The sequence below is a fragment of the Rhinolophus hipposideros genome (assembly GCF_964194185.1).
Source record: "Rhinolophus hipposideros genome assembly, chromosome: 4".
Taxonomy (NCBI): Eukaryota; Metazoa; Chordata; class Mammalia; order Chiroptera; family Rhinolophidae; genus Rhinolophus; species Rhinolophus hipposideros.
In genome coordinates this window covers 49,227,411-49,244,946 of record NC_138050.1, presented here as the reverse complement: position 1 = coordinate 49,244,946, position 17,536 = coordinate 49,227,411, and the positions used below count along the sequence as shown (strand labels likewise).

The 17,536-nt window shown below is 38.9% G+C and overlaps 1 protein-coding gene across 10 annotated transcripts in view; it reads left to right on the top strand.

The window, feature by feature from the left end:
- SLC20A2 (solute carrier family 20 member 2) overlaps positions 1-17,536 on the top strand; it is a 104,918-nt gene that overhangs the window by 57,472 nt on the left and 29,910 nt on the right. For 8 of the 10 annotated variants that reach the window (XM_081047010.1, XM_081047011.1, XM_081047007.1 and 5 more), the window contains 2 exons: positions 11,174-11,726; positions 16,244-16,384. In XM_081047010.1, the coding sequence (XP_080903136.1) occupies positions 11,438-11,726; positions 16,244-16,384 (430 nt within the window). In that variant the 5' untranslated portion in view covers positions 11,174-11,437. Of the gene's footprint in view, positions 1-5,402; positions 5,752-11,173; positions 11,727-16,243; positions 16,385-17,536 lie in introns of those variants that run through there. The other 2 variants (XM_081047013.1, XM_081047006.1) reach the window with 2 other exon arrangements.

The following is a 17,536-nucleotide window of genomic DNA, read 5'->3' as shown; positions in this document are numbered from 1 at the left end:
CTCTTTTTTTCCCCTTCTATTTCCGTGGTTCTTTCAAGGTGATATCAAGTAAATGGTTATGGTTTCTTAATTTAGTAAAACGATTTTAATTACGGTAATCTCAGTAGGAAGATACGAAGAACTGCTAAATTTTCACCTGACTTACCAATCAATCAGATGAACAATTTTGTGGACTTCTTGCCTAGTTTAGACTGTTTACACTGCTAATTTGGCAAGTTACTGCTTGAATTGAATCAGGTTTGCAGAGTTTTGATGAAGCGCTTCAGAAACTTGAACAGACTTTCCTACATTGCAAAAAGTAAAAGTCTAACTAAATCAATTTAATAATTATTTGTCCTCTCTTGCTTTTTCTGCTGCCTAAGAACTATTGCCTAAGAACCTCTGGAATGATAACACAAGAAATATGGTGCTGTAAGTTAAGCATGGAAAATAGTTAAGATAATAATCTTTATCTATTCATTCTATTTATATTAGTGTTCTATTAACAGAAAGAATATGTAGTAGTATCAATGTTTTTGTAAGTATCATTCATATTTTTATTAAGCTTCCCCTCTATTTGGAACAAAATTAGCAAATAAAAATATGTAAGAACCAAGATATCTATTTACATACATAGTTCCATTTTAAACTGTGGCTGAAAGGAAAGTATTTCCCTAATATAGCTCTTGGAACCTAGCCAAACAATCCAATACTTCAGGGCACAGAAGTGGAGCAAGTCATCCTAGGTTTGCCATTTGATAGAAGTGATGTTAAGTGATTTGCTTGTGAAAACTATTCTATTTTTGCTTATGAGAGAAGAAAAAAATTACCTAGAATATCTGGGAAGGGCACTCCATCTATAGTGCATGCAGAAAGGGAAAATGTTTTATCAGCCATTTCTATCTTAGAATGGAATTAAATGTATAAACCTCAGCTGTTCTTGTCCCTTGCTTTCAAGCAATATTTTACCTAAAACAGTCCAGCAAGATGGTCATAATCTATTTTTAAAATCTCTGCTTCAGGTAGTTCCACATTTCCAGTGGGAGCTCATTTCAGCGTGCAACAACCCATTCAGTTACTGTTTTTTTCCTCCTATCCAAGTGTAACCTTATTCATTACAATGAAAGACTGTTTGCTATATCTTTAAATTAGATAAAGAGTGGTTAATATGATTTCCGTATATTGGCTTTTTCATAGAATTACTGAATTATATATTTAAAATGGAAACAATAAATACAAATGTTCTTACTATGACCCATAATATAGTCATTAAGATTCCATTTGAACATCACCAAGGAAATGGCAACTTACACCCTCTGAGGACGTCTTTCAATTTTTAAAAAACGTTTTTCATGTAGGACCTTCTAAGTCTTCTCTTTTTCAGGCCAAATCATTCTCTTTTAACTTTATCTCATTTTAATTATTTTTTCTTTTTACTTCTTTATTCTTTAAAAAATATATTTACTTAATAGATTTGTGTAATACCTTCAGAGAAAGCAGAAGGCTGTGTGGAAAACATCTAAATAACACAAAAGCTTTATGAGCCAAAAAGTATTTAAATGTCAGAATGACAAAAATGCAGGAGGGAGAGTGATTATAACAGGAATGAAGTCTGGAGACGAAAAATGGTTTTGAAGGGCTAAGCCCACAGGGTCTGCAGTGGAAACTTTAGATAGAGGACCAAAATAAGTTTGTTCATGTTCCATAAATTCACGAAGGCCGTTGATTGCACTTTCTCAAGGAAGGGTCAGAAATTTCCACCCCCTCTTCCCACAGAACAATCCTGTGGTTCATTGTACTAAGCTAAACTACCTCTTCGTAGTACTGCGGTCTCTGGTTGATGTAGAAAAATAGAGTTGAACAGGACTTGAAGATATCATCTGATCTTGAAAATTTCCAAGGATGAAGGCTCTGCAGCATTTTTAGTAATCTGTTTTCTTTATCACCCTTTCCTCTTTTTCTGTTGTCTCTGCCTCCCAATCCCCAGCTTAGACCAGGATCCCAATGAATCTCAACTCCCAAAATAGGAGCTAGTATCATTAAGAAGACCTGATGAATGCCAACCAGGAGCGTCGCTTCCTACTGTCTCTACAGTGTTTTCATTTGAGTACCTTCTATGAAGTAACTAGATGCATTTTAGGGAATCATTATCTAATTTATACTTTCAGTTATTATAGTTACATTTTAAAAATTGGACTAGAGGACTCCTAAGTCCCTTCAAACTCTAGTGTTTTATGATTCTCTAATTCTGTGAGCTAAAGTAGAAGTGAAAAGAAAATTATAGATTGTTTCTTGTAAGCATTAACCTCAAATACTGTTTCAGTGAAAAAAGCCTGCATAGTACTTGACTCCATCAGGACATTTTCTTATTTTTTGGATAAACTTCAATCCTGATGGCCAACACTCAAGAGAAGCATAAGGAAGATGAAGGAAGAATCCTAGAAGAAAAGCAAGTGTGACTGAAGATGAACCTTTAGAATCCTGCAAATGGGAATGTACTAGAAGGCTCTATATCAGACAAAAAGGGATATTCTTAAAAGTGAAAAACAAAGATAAGATAAATAAAGAGAATAGAAGGTGTATTTTGCTTCTTAAATTGTAGGCAGTGAGCTTGAAGAAAGAATTGTCTGAGTATGTTAGGCTGAAAACAGATTCACGTGAAATTCATTTTATTAGCAAAAACAAAGCATATTTTGGTGGTAGATTCCTAACTTTTTTTTAAAATGTACTTTCCTTCATAGTGTTTTGAAGGGTTTTTCTTTTTTTTTTTTTTTTTTTGAAGGGTTTTTCTAATGATAAAAGTGGCCATTGCTCATGGTAGAAAATTTTGGATAATATTTAAATAGTAAAGAATACCTAGAGAGAGCCGCGCAGTCTTGGGCATATTTCTTTAGTCTTATTGGCCAGTGCATTCGTAAACATAGTTAAAATGACTATGATATATGACACATACCATTTTGTGTACTGATTTTTTATTTAACATCACTATGTTTCAATGTCAGGAAAAACTCTGAAGTTACATCATTTTATTGACTACATAATATTTCATCTTCGCCAGTATTTCCTCAGCCGTTTTCCGGTCTGGGAACAGTTAGACAGTTTCCTGATCATAACAAATGACACTGTAATAAACATCTTTGTACATCAGTATTTGTTCACCTTGCAAATTATTTGCTTATTTTCTTGAACTTCTGAGATTAATATAACAAAGAAACCCATACCCTACCTGAGTACTCCTGTTCAAGAATAGTTCTGAGGTTGTAATCAATAATGTAAAGATTTTGTAGGGTATCTGATGGTCACAGGTCCCATTTGGGAGACCACCTCAGGGAAGATGTCGATGCTTGATCAATGTTCTGTACACCTGAAGCTGAACAATAATGAATGCCAACTATAATTTTATATATATAATGTGATGGCTCGGTGCGATGTCGGAGGGACAGTGGACAGGGGGATGGGGGGGTTCACAGTGTGAGGGATATAAATGATGAATGTCTAAGTATTACCTTGTCTTGTGCACCTGAAACTAATAATAATAAAAAAATAAGTTAAAAAAAAGAATAGTTCTGAGGTTGCCATGCCTCTGACCCAGCCTGGCAAGTTTATGAAAATAAATGCTGTCACTTAGAACTGTTTAAGTTGTTTCTAACTATTTCTGGGAAAAACATTACAGAACTGATTTTAGACTTGGTATTGGAATTACAGACCAAGGTGACATTATTGCTTGCTCGTACTCTTAATTTACTTGACCTCCTTGAAGCTTTTGGTATATGAAGTGTCCACAGTCCAGATTAAAAGTACCTTCAATCTGCAGGGGTGATTTTTAGCTGAAATGTTTACTATGTTTGCCCTAAACTTGAATGCTAATAAGTGAGTTTCTACCTTTTGGATCCTGTAGAAGCAATGTTGAAGACTTGTCTCCACAGGAAGGCCCGGCTTTCCTTTCCTCTGTAGAAGTACTAAGTGCCTGCCTTTCAAAAGAGGTCGGTCAGTGGTCTATCCCAGTAGCAAACCTTATCTCTCTCATCTCTGACCTCAGAAGAGTTGTGTCCGAGTCCCTTTCTGTGGAACTTTCTACTTGTCGTGCTAAGTCAGCTATCTCCTCTAATTGATTTGTATTTGCTCTTTGCTTCTTGAGCCATTGTTTTAAACAAGGTGTGTGACAGCCTGTCCCTAAGCTTTTGCCCTATTGATTGAACTGGTTTGTTTTACTGTGTCTGAGTGGAATGTTCTTTCTTCCACTGAGTAAGGGAGCTCCTCTTTGTCTTTTTAAGAAACTATTTAACTTATATAACTTATCCTAGGGGACTTAGGGGCATGGGGGACAAAGCTGGCAATACGGGAAAGGCAAAATATCAAAAGTGATGATTACATTTTCTGACCAGTATTGTTTTCTTTTTTTCCCTTTAGCTTTATGAGGTATGGTTGACAAAATTGCAAAATATTTAAAGTGTACACCGTGATGACTTGATATACATGTACATTGCAAAAGGATTCCTCCCATCTAGTTAATTAACACATCTATCACCTCACATATTTATATATACCAGTGTTATTTTCTAATCAGTTTTAGTGAGGTATGATTTATATACAATAAAGTTCTCCAATTGCAAGTGTACAGTTGAGTGAGTTTTGTCACACATGCACAGTAATGTAACCACCACCATACTCAAGTACAGAACAAAAAGTTTCCTGTGTAGACATGTTTTCAATTCTCTTGGGTAAATGTACCTTGGAATGGGAGTGCTGGCTTGTGTGTTAAACATACGCTTTATAAGAAACTGCCACACTGTTTTCCAAAATGGTTTTACCATTTCGTGTAATTTTTTGTTGTTGTTTTGTTTTAGCACCTTTTAGAGTTTCTTGTCTCTACCTTTTCACCTCCCTCCACCCCTCAAAAATGTTCCTGTAACTTATATGTCAGTCTTTAACCAAAGACAAGGCCAGAGTTTGTACATTGAGAAAGAAGAATAGGACTGGAGGGAGCTGGGCTAGATGTATCTATCCACAGACTAGAGGAGTTGGGAGCATAAGAATGGGGACATAAGATCCTTCTAGAAGGATTTTGGGACCTGTGACTACAATGATATCAATAACTTCCAGTTGCTTGATGCTAACCACAAATTGCAAAACACGTTGCATACATCAGATTTGGTCCTACCAATAATTCTGTAAATTATATGTGTTATCACTATCCCCATTTTACAGATGATGAAACAGGATTCAGAAAGTGTATATGACTTACTCTACTAGTACACTACTAGTTAGTGGCAGAGCCAGGATTAGGCCTCAGGGTATGTGATCATTGCCCCAGTGCTTTATCTGCTAGTAATGGTAACGGTCACCGTGTAGTGATTCCCAGCGCTGAGCTAGCACCTTTACGCCACCACCACGTTATGTACCAGTATTCTCCTGCTTCAGATGAGTCATTGAAGTGACTTGCCCAGTGTTGCGTAGCCAGTAGCTGGCTGGACTGGAATGAACCCAGGGCCTCTGACTACAGGTCCCGTGCTCTTTCACCTTGTCCATGCAGAAGAAGCAAATGCTGGTGGTTTTTGTTTTGTTTTGTTTTGTTTTGTTTTGTTTTGTTTTAACAGCAGAGAGTAAAGGAGAAAGCCAAAGGACATTTGTTGCTGGGCGTGAGCCACAGTGTGTTAGCAAACTGTCCTTGCCACTTCTTTTCCAGTTTACTTTGGGTTTTAGATCAGCTTATTCACTGTGGAAGTCTAACATCTTTATTATCAGGCTTTCTGTTCAGGCTGTTTGTCCCTGGTGAGTAAACCTGCTTCTTCCTGCTTCTCTTATCTGAGTTCTGTTTCTGTGTTCTCTGTTGCGGGCAGCGTCTAACGTTTGGCTTGATTGTCTCCTCTTTCCTTCTGACATCATTTTCTTCCGGTTTCTCTCTCGCCCCCTCTCTCCTGGTCTCCCCTTGTCATCCTCTCTGCCCCTCCCTTCTTTGTTTGCTTTCTTCCTTCTCCCTCAGTCAAAATATCATCTGCCTTTCTCCAGGCTCCTGTGTTGCCATAGACTGCTTTGCATATTTGTAAATATTTCATTTAAAATAGTTCAGGCAAGTGTCAGAGCTGTCTGGTAATGTTTCGATTTTTTATCATTAGTGTGAAAATATGAAACTCAGTATTTCTAACATTAACATGCTATACTTTTTAAATTACTTTTTTTAAATTTAAGAGTGTAAAGTAGATGTTTTCATGAACTATTCAAGAATGATGTGAATAGAAAGTACTTATAAGATCTACAACTTGAATGTAGAAAGAAAACAATGTTTCTGCTATGCTATTCTACAAATAGTAATTTTTATGTCTGTAGTCAGGGTCACCCACATGTAGCAAAGAGTCATTAGACTTTAAACTGTACCATCGAAGAGATATCTGTGTCTTCATTATTTCTATCTGGGTGTCAGAATTCAAGATTCAACCCCAGCTTCCAAGAAAGTAGGTGTTACAGTTTTAGAAGGTGGATGTGAGGCACTTTGGGCTTTGGGGGAGGTATTAGAAAATTACTTCTGAGCATCAGGTCCTCTGCATGGGGGACCTGGCTGTTTCCCTTCACCTGATGGAGGAGATGTCGGCCTGGGTGCAATCCATGAAATCTCAGGGAACAGATCCTCATAGGCCGGAAGCAAACACGTGGAAAGGAGGTTGGCTATGGGCCAGTCCTTTAAAACTGCAAGTCCCCTCGGGACTTCAGTCACAGTCCACTACAGACCTAGTTGCTGGGACTGGTGCCGATTGAGGTGATTAGGCTCTAAGGCTGAGAGAGGAGAGCAATGCTGATGGGAGAACTGGGACAGACATCTCCTTGGCGTGTTTGCTCGGACAAATCATCTTGGATGTTACCTGTGGCAACATTCCAGAGCAGAGATTCTCCTACCCAAACTTCTTTTGGCACAAATACCTATTAAGTGCTTCACTTCAGCAACATTCCTGCTTTTAAACAGTGTGTATATCTGTCTTAAAATATTCTGAGAATGTTTGTTTTCACTTTAGCATTCAGATTTCTAGTGTGGATAAGAGGATAGAGTTGAAGCAGATGCTCGCAGAGAGGAAATTAGAGGAAAGGAAGCTATGAGCACTTAAAGAGTTCTGCCAGGGCACTCCTTGAGCTGGTGATAGAAGTAGAAATGGTTCAGAGATCAAGGAGTGGAAGTGATGGCAGGCAAACTGAAAGTTGAGAACCTTGTTCAGAAGGCATTAGGGTACTGAGAAAAGAAAGGGAGGATCTTGTTAACATTACAACTTTGGGAGACAGAACTTACGAAACCTGCGGTACCTTTTGCATTAATTCAAAACATTCTGAGGTCTCTGTTCCTCAGATTCAAGAGGTCGGTAGCATTTGAAAATTGAAGAGTAACTTGTGACCTTCAGTCCTGTGAATCCCTAGGGGCTTTCATATGAGGGGAAGGAAACCCTTTCCTGTTGTGACCTCTTGCAGAAGAGCCCTGTAGGAGAGTTAGAACCAAGGCAGTAGCTGGAAATTCTAAACAGCCTTGTATCCCTATTGAGAATCATTGCCAAGGAGGAGGAGCACAATTCTATGTGATGCTTCCACACTTCAGACCTCTGTCTCCCAGCTACATGATTTCTGTGAACCTAAATGTGTGCATTCTTTTTATTCACTGCCTTCAAGGTCCTTTGTAGGCTTCCCCGTCCCATATTAAGTAAATATTTACCTGTGTTTTTTCTTATTCTCTTTTGATTTCAATTTTTACATCTGAATCTTTCATTTATTTTTGGTATGAGGTAAAGATCTAATGTTTTTCTTCTTTTCAGATAATTAGCAGTAAGCAGGTTCTCCAAACATTATTTATTGAACTGGTCATCCTTTCCCCACTGATTGTATTGCCCACCTTCAAAATCCTACTTTCAAACAATCAGCGCTCTCAGATGTCACACCTAGTCAGACCTCAGCCTCTGTGAATGCGGGCTTTTTATGTTCTTGACAAATTACTATTCTGGCCTCCTGCACGGGGGGTCCTCTGGCCAGCCAATGGCAGGATTGTTACCTTTTTATATGCAGCAGATTTGTAGTTATTTAAGTGCTTTGTTTTATTTTGCTTGTGTTTGATAACAATTGAAAGTGGAGGAAATCAAAGTGTTGGTACTTGCCATGCAAAACAGGTCTTATAAATATATAATGCAAGATCGAAATCATTTAGGTCTCAAAAATGTGCCAAGCCTTTCTCCTCAGACAGATGCTTATTGGAGTTGAGCTGGTTACTGAGAGTATGAAGTGAAAGAGAAAAGCCAAATTAAAGAACACAGACACAACTGTGGAAATAAGTTATCTAAAATTATCGAAGTAGGAGAGGGAATCCCTAGTCTGAAATGGTGCCTCAAGAATCATAAAGCCTGTTAAAACCCTCCCCAAGCAAAACTGGGCTGAGGACTCGCCTGCTTTGGTACCTTAAGCAGCCACACTGCTCTTCTGTGCCCCTGTGATTTACCTCTATGTTCAGTGTATCTGAAGTGAACCTGTGGTCAAAACCCATCCTAATACCTGAAAACTAATGCAAAAGAGAAGTAAAAACCCACTCAGTGATTTTTTCAGTCCAGTTCTGCAAGTCAATAACCGTCTATTCCCTGTCAACACCCATGTACAAGCCTTCAGCAAGTTCTATTGACTTTATTCACTGAAATAATTTCTCATGCCTTCATCACACCACCAAACTGGTCCAGGAGACCTCCTCTCCGGCCTGAACCATGCAGTAGTCTCTCCACATTCACTCTTGCCTTCTGTCCGGTCCATCTTCCACACTGCAGCCAGAATGATCTTTGAAAAATGAAAGTCTGGTCGTGGCACCCCATTGTTCATATGGTGGCGACAGTCTTTAATATGGCCACTTTCATCGTGATTTCCTCACACTGGCCTGCTTCCCGTCTCCTCTCCTCATGCTGCTCCTTCCCACGTGGGGAATGCCTGGAACGCCTCCTCCAGTCCCAGACTTAATCCCCCCAGTTCCCACTGTCCTTAGGTTTCAGGTGAGCTTTTCCTGCCCCACTCTGTGCTCTCGTGATGCTCTCATGTGATGTGTGCCTCCTTCCTTTGTAGCACGTTTCATAGTTTATAGGCATACATTATTGTTTGATTAGCATCTGTTTCCTTCACTGGACTGTAATCCCCATATGTGCCAGGCCTACATCCATTGTAATTAAGGCTCACTGTCATTATATTCCTTGTGACTGTCACAAAGGAAGTTCTCAATAAATATTTGTTGATGTGGTTCTTGTTTGCCCTGTTGGCAACCTAACCTGACAAACAAGATTTCCTCAAGAATTCTTTGTATTTTAAGGTAGATACCATTGTATCTACCATTAAGGTAGATACATCCAAAATAGTTTGTATTTTATATTTTCATGTATAGATTTAATGTGCCTGTCATAGTAATAAAATACTCTTTCCGTGGAATATTGTCTTTTGCCGTTAGAGTGGTCTTTTCATTTGTCTCACTTAGATCTGAATCTCCAGAATTGCATAGGGTACAAATCTTGGGAAATGGTCAGATCTACCAGTATACATTTTTTGTTTCGTTGTGCACCTGTCATTGCTTACACAGATGATACATAGATATGTTTATTTTGTCAATTATATATTATTTTAATTTGAAAAGCACATAACCATAGTATACACTTTTTGGAGGAAAGGAAAAAATCCTCTGATACTACCACTCAAACTCAACCACTATTATACTTTTCATATATTACCTTTTAGTCTTTATATGCATTTTTAACATTGCCATAATCACAATGTACATAAAATTTTGTGTCCTACTTTTATTCCCCAATGTAACATTAATATTGATTGATCATTATGTTGTATATGAAACTAATTTATTCAATAACCATTCATTAAGAACCACACTGCTAGGCACCTTTCTATGTACCTTATACCATTCAAAGAAAATATACAGATTTGGAACTGTATAATAATAGAACACTGTAGTTCCGAAGGTTTTTGTGACATTTTTACTTCACAGATATATTAATTTTGTGACATTTCCTCTCCATCCCAAAATGAGGAATAGGCAAGACTTTTCTCCATTTGTTTAATAGCTTCTTCATTTATTCAACAAATTTATTAAAGTTTACCACATGCCAGGTGCTGTTCTATGTACTGGAGATACAGCAGTGAATCTAACAGTCCCAGCATCTTAGAGAGAAAACAGACATGAATGAACGAATGAATGAATGAATGAATGAAGTGATATGTAGAAAAGAAAAATGGTGAGAAGGATGGATAATGGCATGGGGGAGGGGCTCCCCTTTAACAAGGTCAGGAAGGCTCTCTGCTGGTGACATTTGAGCCGTGACCTAAATATAGAGAGGAATGACCTGTGCAGCTGTCAGGGAGATTTTTCCTGGCAGAGGATCAGCAGGTACAAAGGCCCTGAGGTGAGTGCTTGATGTGTACAAGGAGAAGCAAGGAACCAATGAGTGAAGGGGGTGAACACGGGCTGAGGTCACTGAGCTGGGGCAGAGCCCTGAGGAGATCTTGGAGGGCCTTATAGACCATGGTGAGGCCTCTGGCTTTTCCTCTGAGTGAGATGGGAAGTAGTGGAATAGTGACATGATCTGACTCGTGCTTTAATAGGGTGGCTTCATTCTCTAGTTTTCTCTGTTCCTTTTGCAAGGCCCATCAGCTCCCGCCTTTGTCACCCTCTGGATGAGTCACTTTGTACCAGAACCTGTAAACTTCCTTTCAGACACACATGATGTAGCCATAATGTGAAGTGCTTATTCCTTACGTGTAAAGGTGCAGGTAGATAATTAGCCACACCCTGTGGTGTTACAGAATCAGATTTGAAAAAACTATAATTCTGATTGAATTTCTCATTTCTTTATCTTTTGTTCATTTGAGGGAATTTCTTCTTTCTGAAAATAATGACCGAATATATTTTTCAAACTGCATAAAAATGTATCCTATTAAGGCTTACTATCAGTTTTGTAATTATAAAGCATGCTTCAACCTCTGGCATTCTAGAAACCAGCTTTTTTTGGGGGGTGGGGGTGGGAGTAGCTAACCTAATTGTAATCTTCCTTGGGTTGCTTTATAGTCCAGATCTGTCACATGCCAAAGTTAGATCCCTTTAGTAGGCTTAAAACATTTATTTCTGAAAGAACAAACTGTTACAGGTTGCTTAGGGTAATTGATTTCTTTTGTTTTCTTTCTGTTACAGGAGGAGACATCACAGCTTTCCCAGATTGGGAGGAAAAATATGGAATGTGTTTTCCCGCTGACTGAACACAACCAAATGAACGGTACTGACAGTAGGTTGAAAAGCAGCAGTTAGCAGTTTGTTCAGACTCTAACATTGTCCAGCACTTTCCAGAGCAAACTCACTGTTTACAAGAACTCTCGGCCTTACGACGTTTATAACCTCAAGCTTTGTTTATTTGAAATTTTTCTGCAAAAGAAAAGTACCCAGAGCCCACTTTCCAAAATGGCCATGACCGAGTATTTGTGGATGGTCATCTTGGGTTTTATCATAGCTTTTATCTTGGCATTTTCTGTTGGTGCAAATGATGTTGCCAATTCATTTGGTACCGCTGTGGGCTCTGGCGTGGTAACCTTGAAGCAGGCGTGCATTTTGGCTTCGATATTTGAAACCACAGGCTCAGTGTTATTGGGAGCCAAAGTAGGAGAGACCATTCGAAAAGGTATCATTGATGTGAATCTATACAACGAGACCGTAGAAATACTGATGGCTGGAGAAGTCAGTGCAATGGTCGGTAAGTAGCATTATTTTTTCTACTGATGGAAAACATGTCCGCGAACCTTCTTCCCTATAGTGCTTTTGTCATATTCATAAATGTACTTTTTGCTTTAACTTTGCAAAAACTGATTTGATGTTTCATATTTACTATGTCTTATCTTTGTTTTCTGCATTTCAATTTGAGTGTGTTTTTTTAGTGTTCAAATATCAAGCAAACACTAATTTTCTCAAATTTTTAGTAAATTTGGTTGTTAAGATAGATTTGGCTAAGTGAGTACTTTTCCTAAAGTGCAGAAAAAGATATTTGTAGAAAAGCTCTTTGTCGTTTTAAAGTTGTTTGAAAGTTATTAGAGAAATAACATGTCTAAGTGAATGTGTTTGAAAGGTTGACTTATGAGATTTCCTTTCAGGTTTATTTCTATTTTTTCATAGATTCTTCATCAATTAGGATGCAGTGTTTTGAAAACTTGGATGCCAAAAAAAAAACAATAATTAACTTTCGTATTCTCAATTTAAGTTTTAGAGCAGTTATCCAATGAATGTTAATTGTTTCTATTTCCAGAAATTGTGCTCTTCTACATTATTTGTAATCCTCTTGTTGACTTCTGTTTTGATTTTTCTGATTCTACCTCTGGGAGCTACATTGGGTATGTTTGTTTTGTTTTCTGGCGAAAAGATCATTTGTATGTCACCTGTTTATAGTACGACATTTACTAGGAGTTTTGAGTTGTCTAGGTGAAAGAGAAGTGTTGAAGGCAGTGAAGTATGTTAATAAGCAGGTTGGTTGGACAGTGTGATTTCTCCATCGGCCAAAGTGACCATAGACTTGAAGGACTGTGGGGGCACTTTCCTTACTGCCCCGCTACACCTGAAGGACCAGGCAGACAGGAAAGGCCTTAAGTGCGGCTGACAGGACTCTTGCTCTGCTTGCCTCTAGGTAGAGGTGACGTCACAGCAGACAGCTGGTGTATATGAGTAATTTGGTTAGGGACAGGAGGGTTAGAGAGAATTCTCCCACCTTCTGCTTTCAACAAGACATATCCTTCTGTAAGGAAGAGTCCTGCAGTAGGAGGTAAGATGCTGGTATACCAAGAACACAGCTACATTCCACAGGTCCCTAGCTATTTATGGTCACTGGCATTTCTTAAGCACCCAGAATGCGGAAATTATTTGCCAAATTTGAGATGGCCCATCATCTTTTTATTACAGCAAATTAGTTTGAGAAGTTGTTGAAGAATTTGATCCAAAGGAGACCAATGTGCTGAGGTATTAAATACTACTACCGTGTTTCCCCGAAAGTAAGACCGGGTCTTACATTAATGTTTGCTGCAAAAGATATGTTAGGGCTTATGTTCAGGGGATGTCATCCTGAAAAAATCATGCTAGGGCTGATTTTCTGGTTAGGCCTTATTTTGGAGGAAACACGGTAAGCGTAATAGGCTGGTAATGTATGATAAGGAGTTCCAATCTCTAACCTTCACATTTTGTGTTTTAAAGATGTAAGGTTCATGATTGCTTTAATTCCAACAGCTATTGTAATGATTGAATTTTACTTACCTTCACTGAACATATATTTTTCATAATAATGAGATATAATTGAAATTTCCCTTAGAAAAATAAGTTACTTGTAAAATTCACCCTTGTATAGCCATGATAGATGTCTAAAACATAATCATATCATGCTGAAATTACGATTTTTCCAGTCAAGATGATGAGGGCAAGTTATGTTGCAAGTAGAGGAAAAATAAAGAAAAACACAATTAAATCGGTGCTTATGAAAGAGATTTGTTGGAAAAAAAAAGAAAGAAAGAGATTTGTTGGTGAGGCTATACTGAGGCCCTCAGCTGGACAGAAAGCCTTGTGAGCAGCACGTCACTGCTGACTTTTTGTGTGGACAGTATAACTTGTCCAGTTTTTCAGTTCTCCCACCGCTGGCCTTTGGACTCTTTTCTAAAAGAATGAAGAATACTCACCTCAACTAGAGTTTAGGTTAACTGAAGCAATCTGGGGTTCTGTTGTTTGCTTTCGTTGTCATTGTTGTGCTCCTGTTCTCCTTCGTGTGTGTGTGTGTGTGTGTGTGTGTGTGTGTGTGTAGATGAACCTCAAAGCCCAATTTAATGGAAATTTGTATGGGTAACCTAGATTTTCAAAACTGTGTTCCTTGCAAATGTGAGCTACATACACTGACGATGGTGGTATAATTATTATTGGCCAAAACCAAAGCTGATTCTGTTCAGATGCCTGAATTCTCCCAATCTTCCTCTTCTAAATTCTACATCCATTTTTTTCTCTCCCTCTCTCCCCCGTCCTTTTATTCTGTTCTATTTTTTTTCTCTCTTTTTTCTTTAGAAACTTCTTCCCAAGCCCATGGGTCTCTGTGCTTTCTGATAGAATTGTGGTAGCATTAAGTTGGTTGGGTAAAAGAGTTAAGTTGCCAGCTAAACTTCCTGAACAAGTTATCTTTTGGGACTCTCGTTCAGCCTGAAAGCAATAATCAGTCCACTTAGTATAAAACCACGAATGGTTCCAAAACTCTGAGAATTCAAAACTCACTGTCTTCTCATGGAAATACCCACAACAGCATGAAGGAGCCGCCTCTTTGAATAACACTAAGAAGTTCACAGTCCCTTAAAGCTCCCTCTCTACCCACCCGACTCCCGAGCCTTCTCCCCTCCCCCGACTCACTCACACCTGCCTGTCTACCTCCTATAACCATGAACCTTAGCTCTGCCAGTCTTTCATTTTCCCTGAAACCAATTGCCTCAGAGATGCCCATCTTTCCCCCACTTTCCCTAGGTTTTGCCTTATATCCTTTTCCTGTACTTAATCCCTTTCCTCTTGGTAGGTGGTCATTACCTTAAGTTAAAATATCTCTGTCCCCCCGCCCCCGCTGTTTTTCTTAACATTAATGTTATCCAATTTGCTTTCAGAAATCCCTGAGGTGAAGGCAGCCTCTTACCCACTCTAACTTTGCTAGGTCCCCTGCAAATACCTGCCCACTTCTCCCCCTGCTTTCAGCTGCTTCTTCACTTCTCCCGTTTCCTTCTTCCCTCCCTCAGGCAGCCCCCACACTCCCTACCTTTCCTTACAAACCCTCCTACTCCAGGACGTATGTTATAAAGTCAGCCAGAGAAAGAATAGCCGCTTTCAGGAAAGAAAATCTCATGGTCTGAATTCATGTGGGTGAGTTTATACCATTCTCTTAACATTACTAGAGTATTTTAAATTTTGAAAGAATATAAATCATAAAATTTGTTTTTTAGTTATGGTTCTATGCCATGAAACATGCTTCAAACTCTGGCTTTATTTTTACAGCAACTACATAGCCCCTGAGGAACCCAGGGCTTAAATGTGAAAGCTTAAGGAATTGTCCACCGGGAAGCCTGGGTGCTGCCGTGGAGCCTGTCACTGGTTTGGCAGCACATGGCGGTCCCTTGTCCTTCCAACACATGCTTCAGAGATAGACATGGGGTCACAGCCCACTGCGGCTCAAAGGTCAGCACGCCCAGCGCTCACGAGCAGCTGTCAGCGCTGCTTCCCTCACTGGGACCTGTACAACCTCTCATGATCCTCGTAACTCAGATAGTTTTGAAGAAAATGCCAAGGGTCTGTTTTAAAGTGCTGCTGCTGCCAAGCAACCACATTTCCAGAATTAACATTTGGGATTAATAACGGGCCCTGCTGATCAGCCAAACCCTTTGTTCCCTTACAGCTCTATGTATGAACTTTTCAACAACTATGTCTGAAAGTGATCTCCCAGCTGATGCTTTTAATACTCACTGCAAAATTTGATCTGCTTATGAAAATATCTGACATGAACTATAGCCTAGAAAAACATTAAGCCTGGAAAAGAGTGGTGAAATTGAGGTAAAAGGATATAAAGCCACAACTAAGGGATCCTCTTAGCTCCTAAAAATGAGAAGGCTTGAGGGAGCACACAAAGAAAAGGCCCCCTATTCCCGGCAGGGGCTGAGGGCAGATGCCCATCTTTAGGTTAAATATCATAGATCCTTCCTGTGTGAGACGCAAACATCAAAAAGCAGCGTGGTGCTATACACTCCCTTGTATAGACTAATACAACATAGCCGATGTCTAGCCTTCGTCATTCTGTGACCACAAGGCCTAACTACAATGAAACCTTTTCCAATATGCAGCCTTTGTTGTTAGTCTGCATTCATTTGAGTCTGTAATCTCTTGCTTGTTCTTGGCCACACTTCGCATCAGAACAAGTTCCTCATCAGCTCCATTCCCTAAATGGGAGAAAGACGGTTAATAACTGGCATCAAGAAACTTTTCTTTAAATATTTGCTTTAAATGAATCATCACTATCTCTTCACTCCTGAAAACTGTTCCTTTGAAGTTAATTGAGTGACTTTTTGTCAGGACATTAGCACTTTGTAAAGAAACAACTCACAGAAAATTAACTCCAGAGAGTGTTGTTATGGAGAACAATAATTTCGATTTCTTCCTTTTATGGCTGTTTTGAGACGCTGTATTCTATATCTGACTTTTTTTTAATCTCTCAATTTATAGGTTCAGCTGTTTGGCAGCTGATCGCATCCTTCCTGAGGCTTCCAATCTCAGGAACTCATTGCATTGTTGGTTCTACTATAGGATTCTCTCTTGTTGCAATTGGTACAAAAGGTGTGCAGTGGATGGAGCTGGTCAAGATTGGTAATTGCCATTTTCTTTTACCTATAAGAAGTTTGCACTCTGTAGAGTAAGTTTTATTAAAAGTTACCATTATAATATATCCTTTTCTTCAAAGGTTCAGCTTTAGAAGACCTATATGAATCATACATTTTCCCTTAAAATTTTGTTAACATAGATTGTAAACTGTTATGTGTTAGAGAATGTTTTTTGTTTTTGTTTTTTGTGTTTTTTTAACCTCTAAGCACTCTTTTCAAATGCTATACTGTCATGCAGTCTTGAAAATCAATATTTATATGTTGTTTCTAGGCAGTGAAGAAATTTATCTGATTGAAATCAGTTTGTGTATTGCTCGCTTTATAAGCATCTTATGGCTAACCTCTAGGATAGTTCTACCACTATATTTTACCTCTTAGCCATCAGCAAGCATAGGATCCCATCAGGGCAAGGTAGGGATCTAAACAAATTGATCTAAATGTAAAAGCAAATGAAAATGCATGTTTTTTTCCTGTTAATGAATGTGTATACCTTTACTTGTAAAGACTAATAGTCACCTTCAGTGATTATGAAACAGAATTAATCTGTAAATAGTAGAATATGTAAAAATCACATATATGCATTTGGTTTAACAATGTGCTTTTGTACCTCCACTTGAATAAAGATGTGTTTGATACTCTGAGGGAAAAAAAAAAAAGAAATCAGTTTGTAGTCAGAGAAAAACTAGGCCCTAGTGAGAAAAATATCTTTAATATCCAGGAGTCAGAGTGCATGGTCATGGAGAAGCCTTGAAGTGAGCCTGATGTTATTTACCTCACTGCATTCAAGCAGTCTTCCCCTCACAGAGGAGACACCCTAGGGTTCTTTCTGGTTTGTAGCCCGCCCAGAAGGAACTGTCCTAAGAGGTGTGACAACCTGCTTCCTGGCTCCGGCTTAAAGTAAATGGGAAATCCATTCAGCCTCATAAATACCAACCCGCTCATTGTAAAAAATAATCTTGCCCCATCTCCCTCCTCTGGGTCACTCATCCTTTTAAAAATCACAGTGGCCTCGGTAGGTCTAAGTGGAACAGATCCCTGATCTGCCACGCAGGGAGGGACACACAGATGGCCAGGAAAATCGCCGTAGGTCCTAGGCTTCTAGAATAGTGGTTCTCAATTCTGGCTGTACTTTAAAATT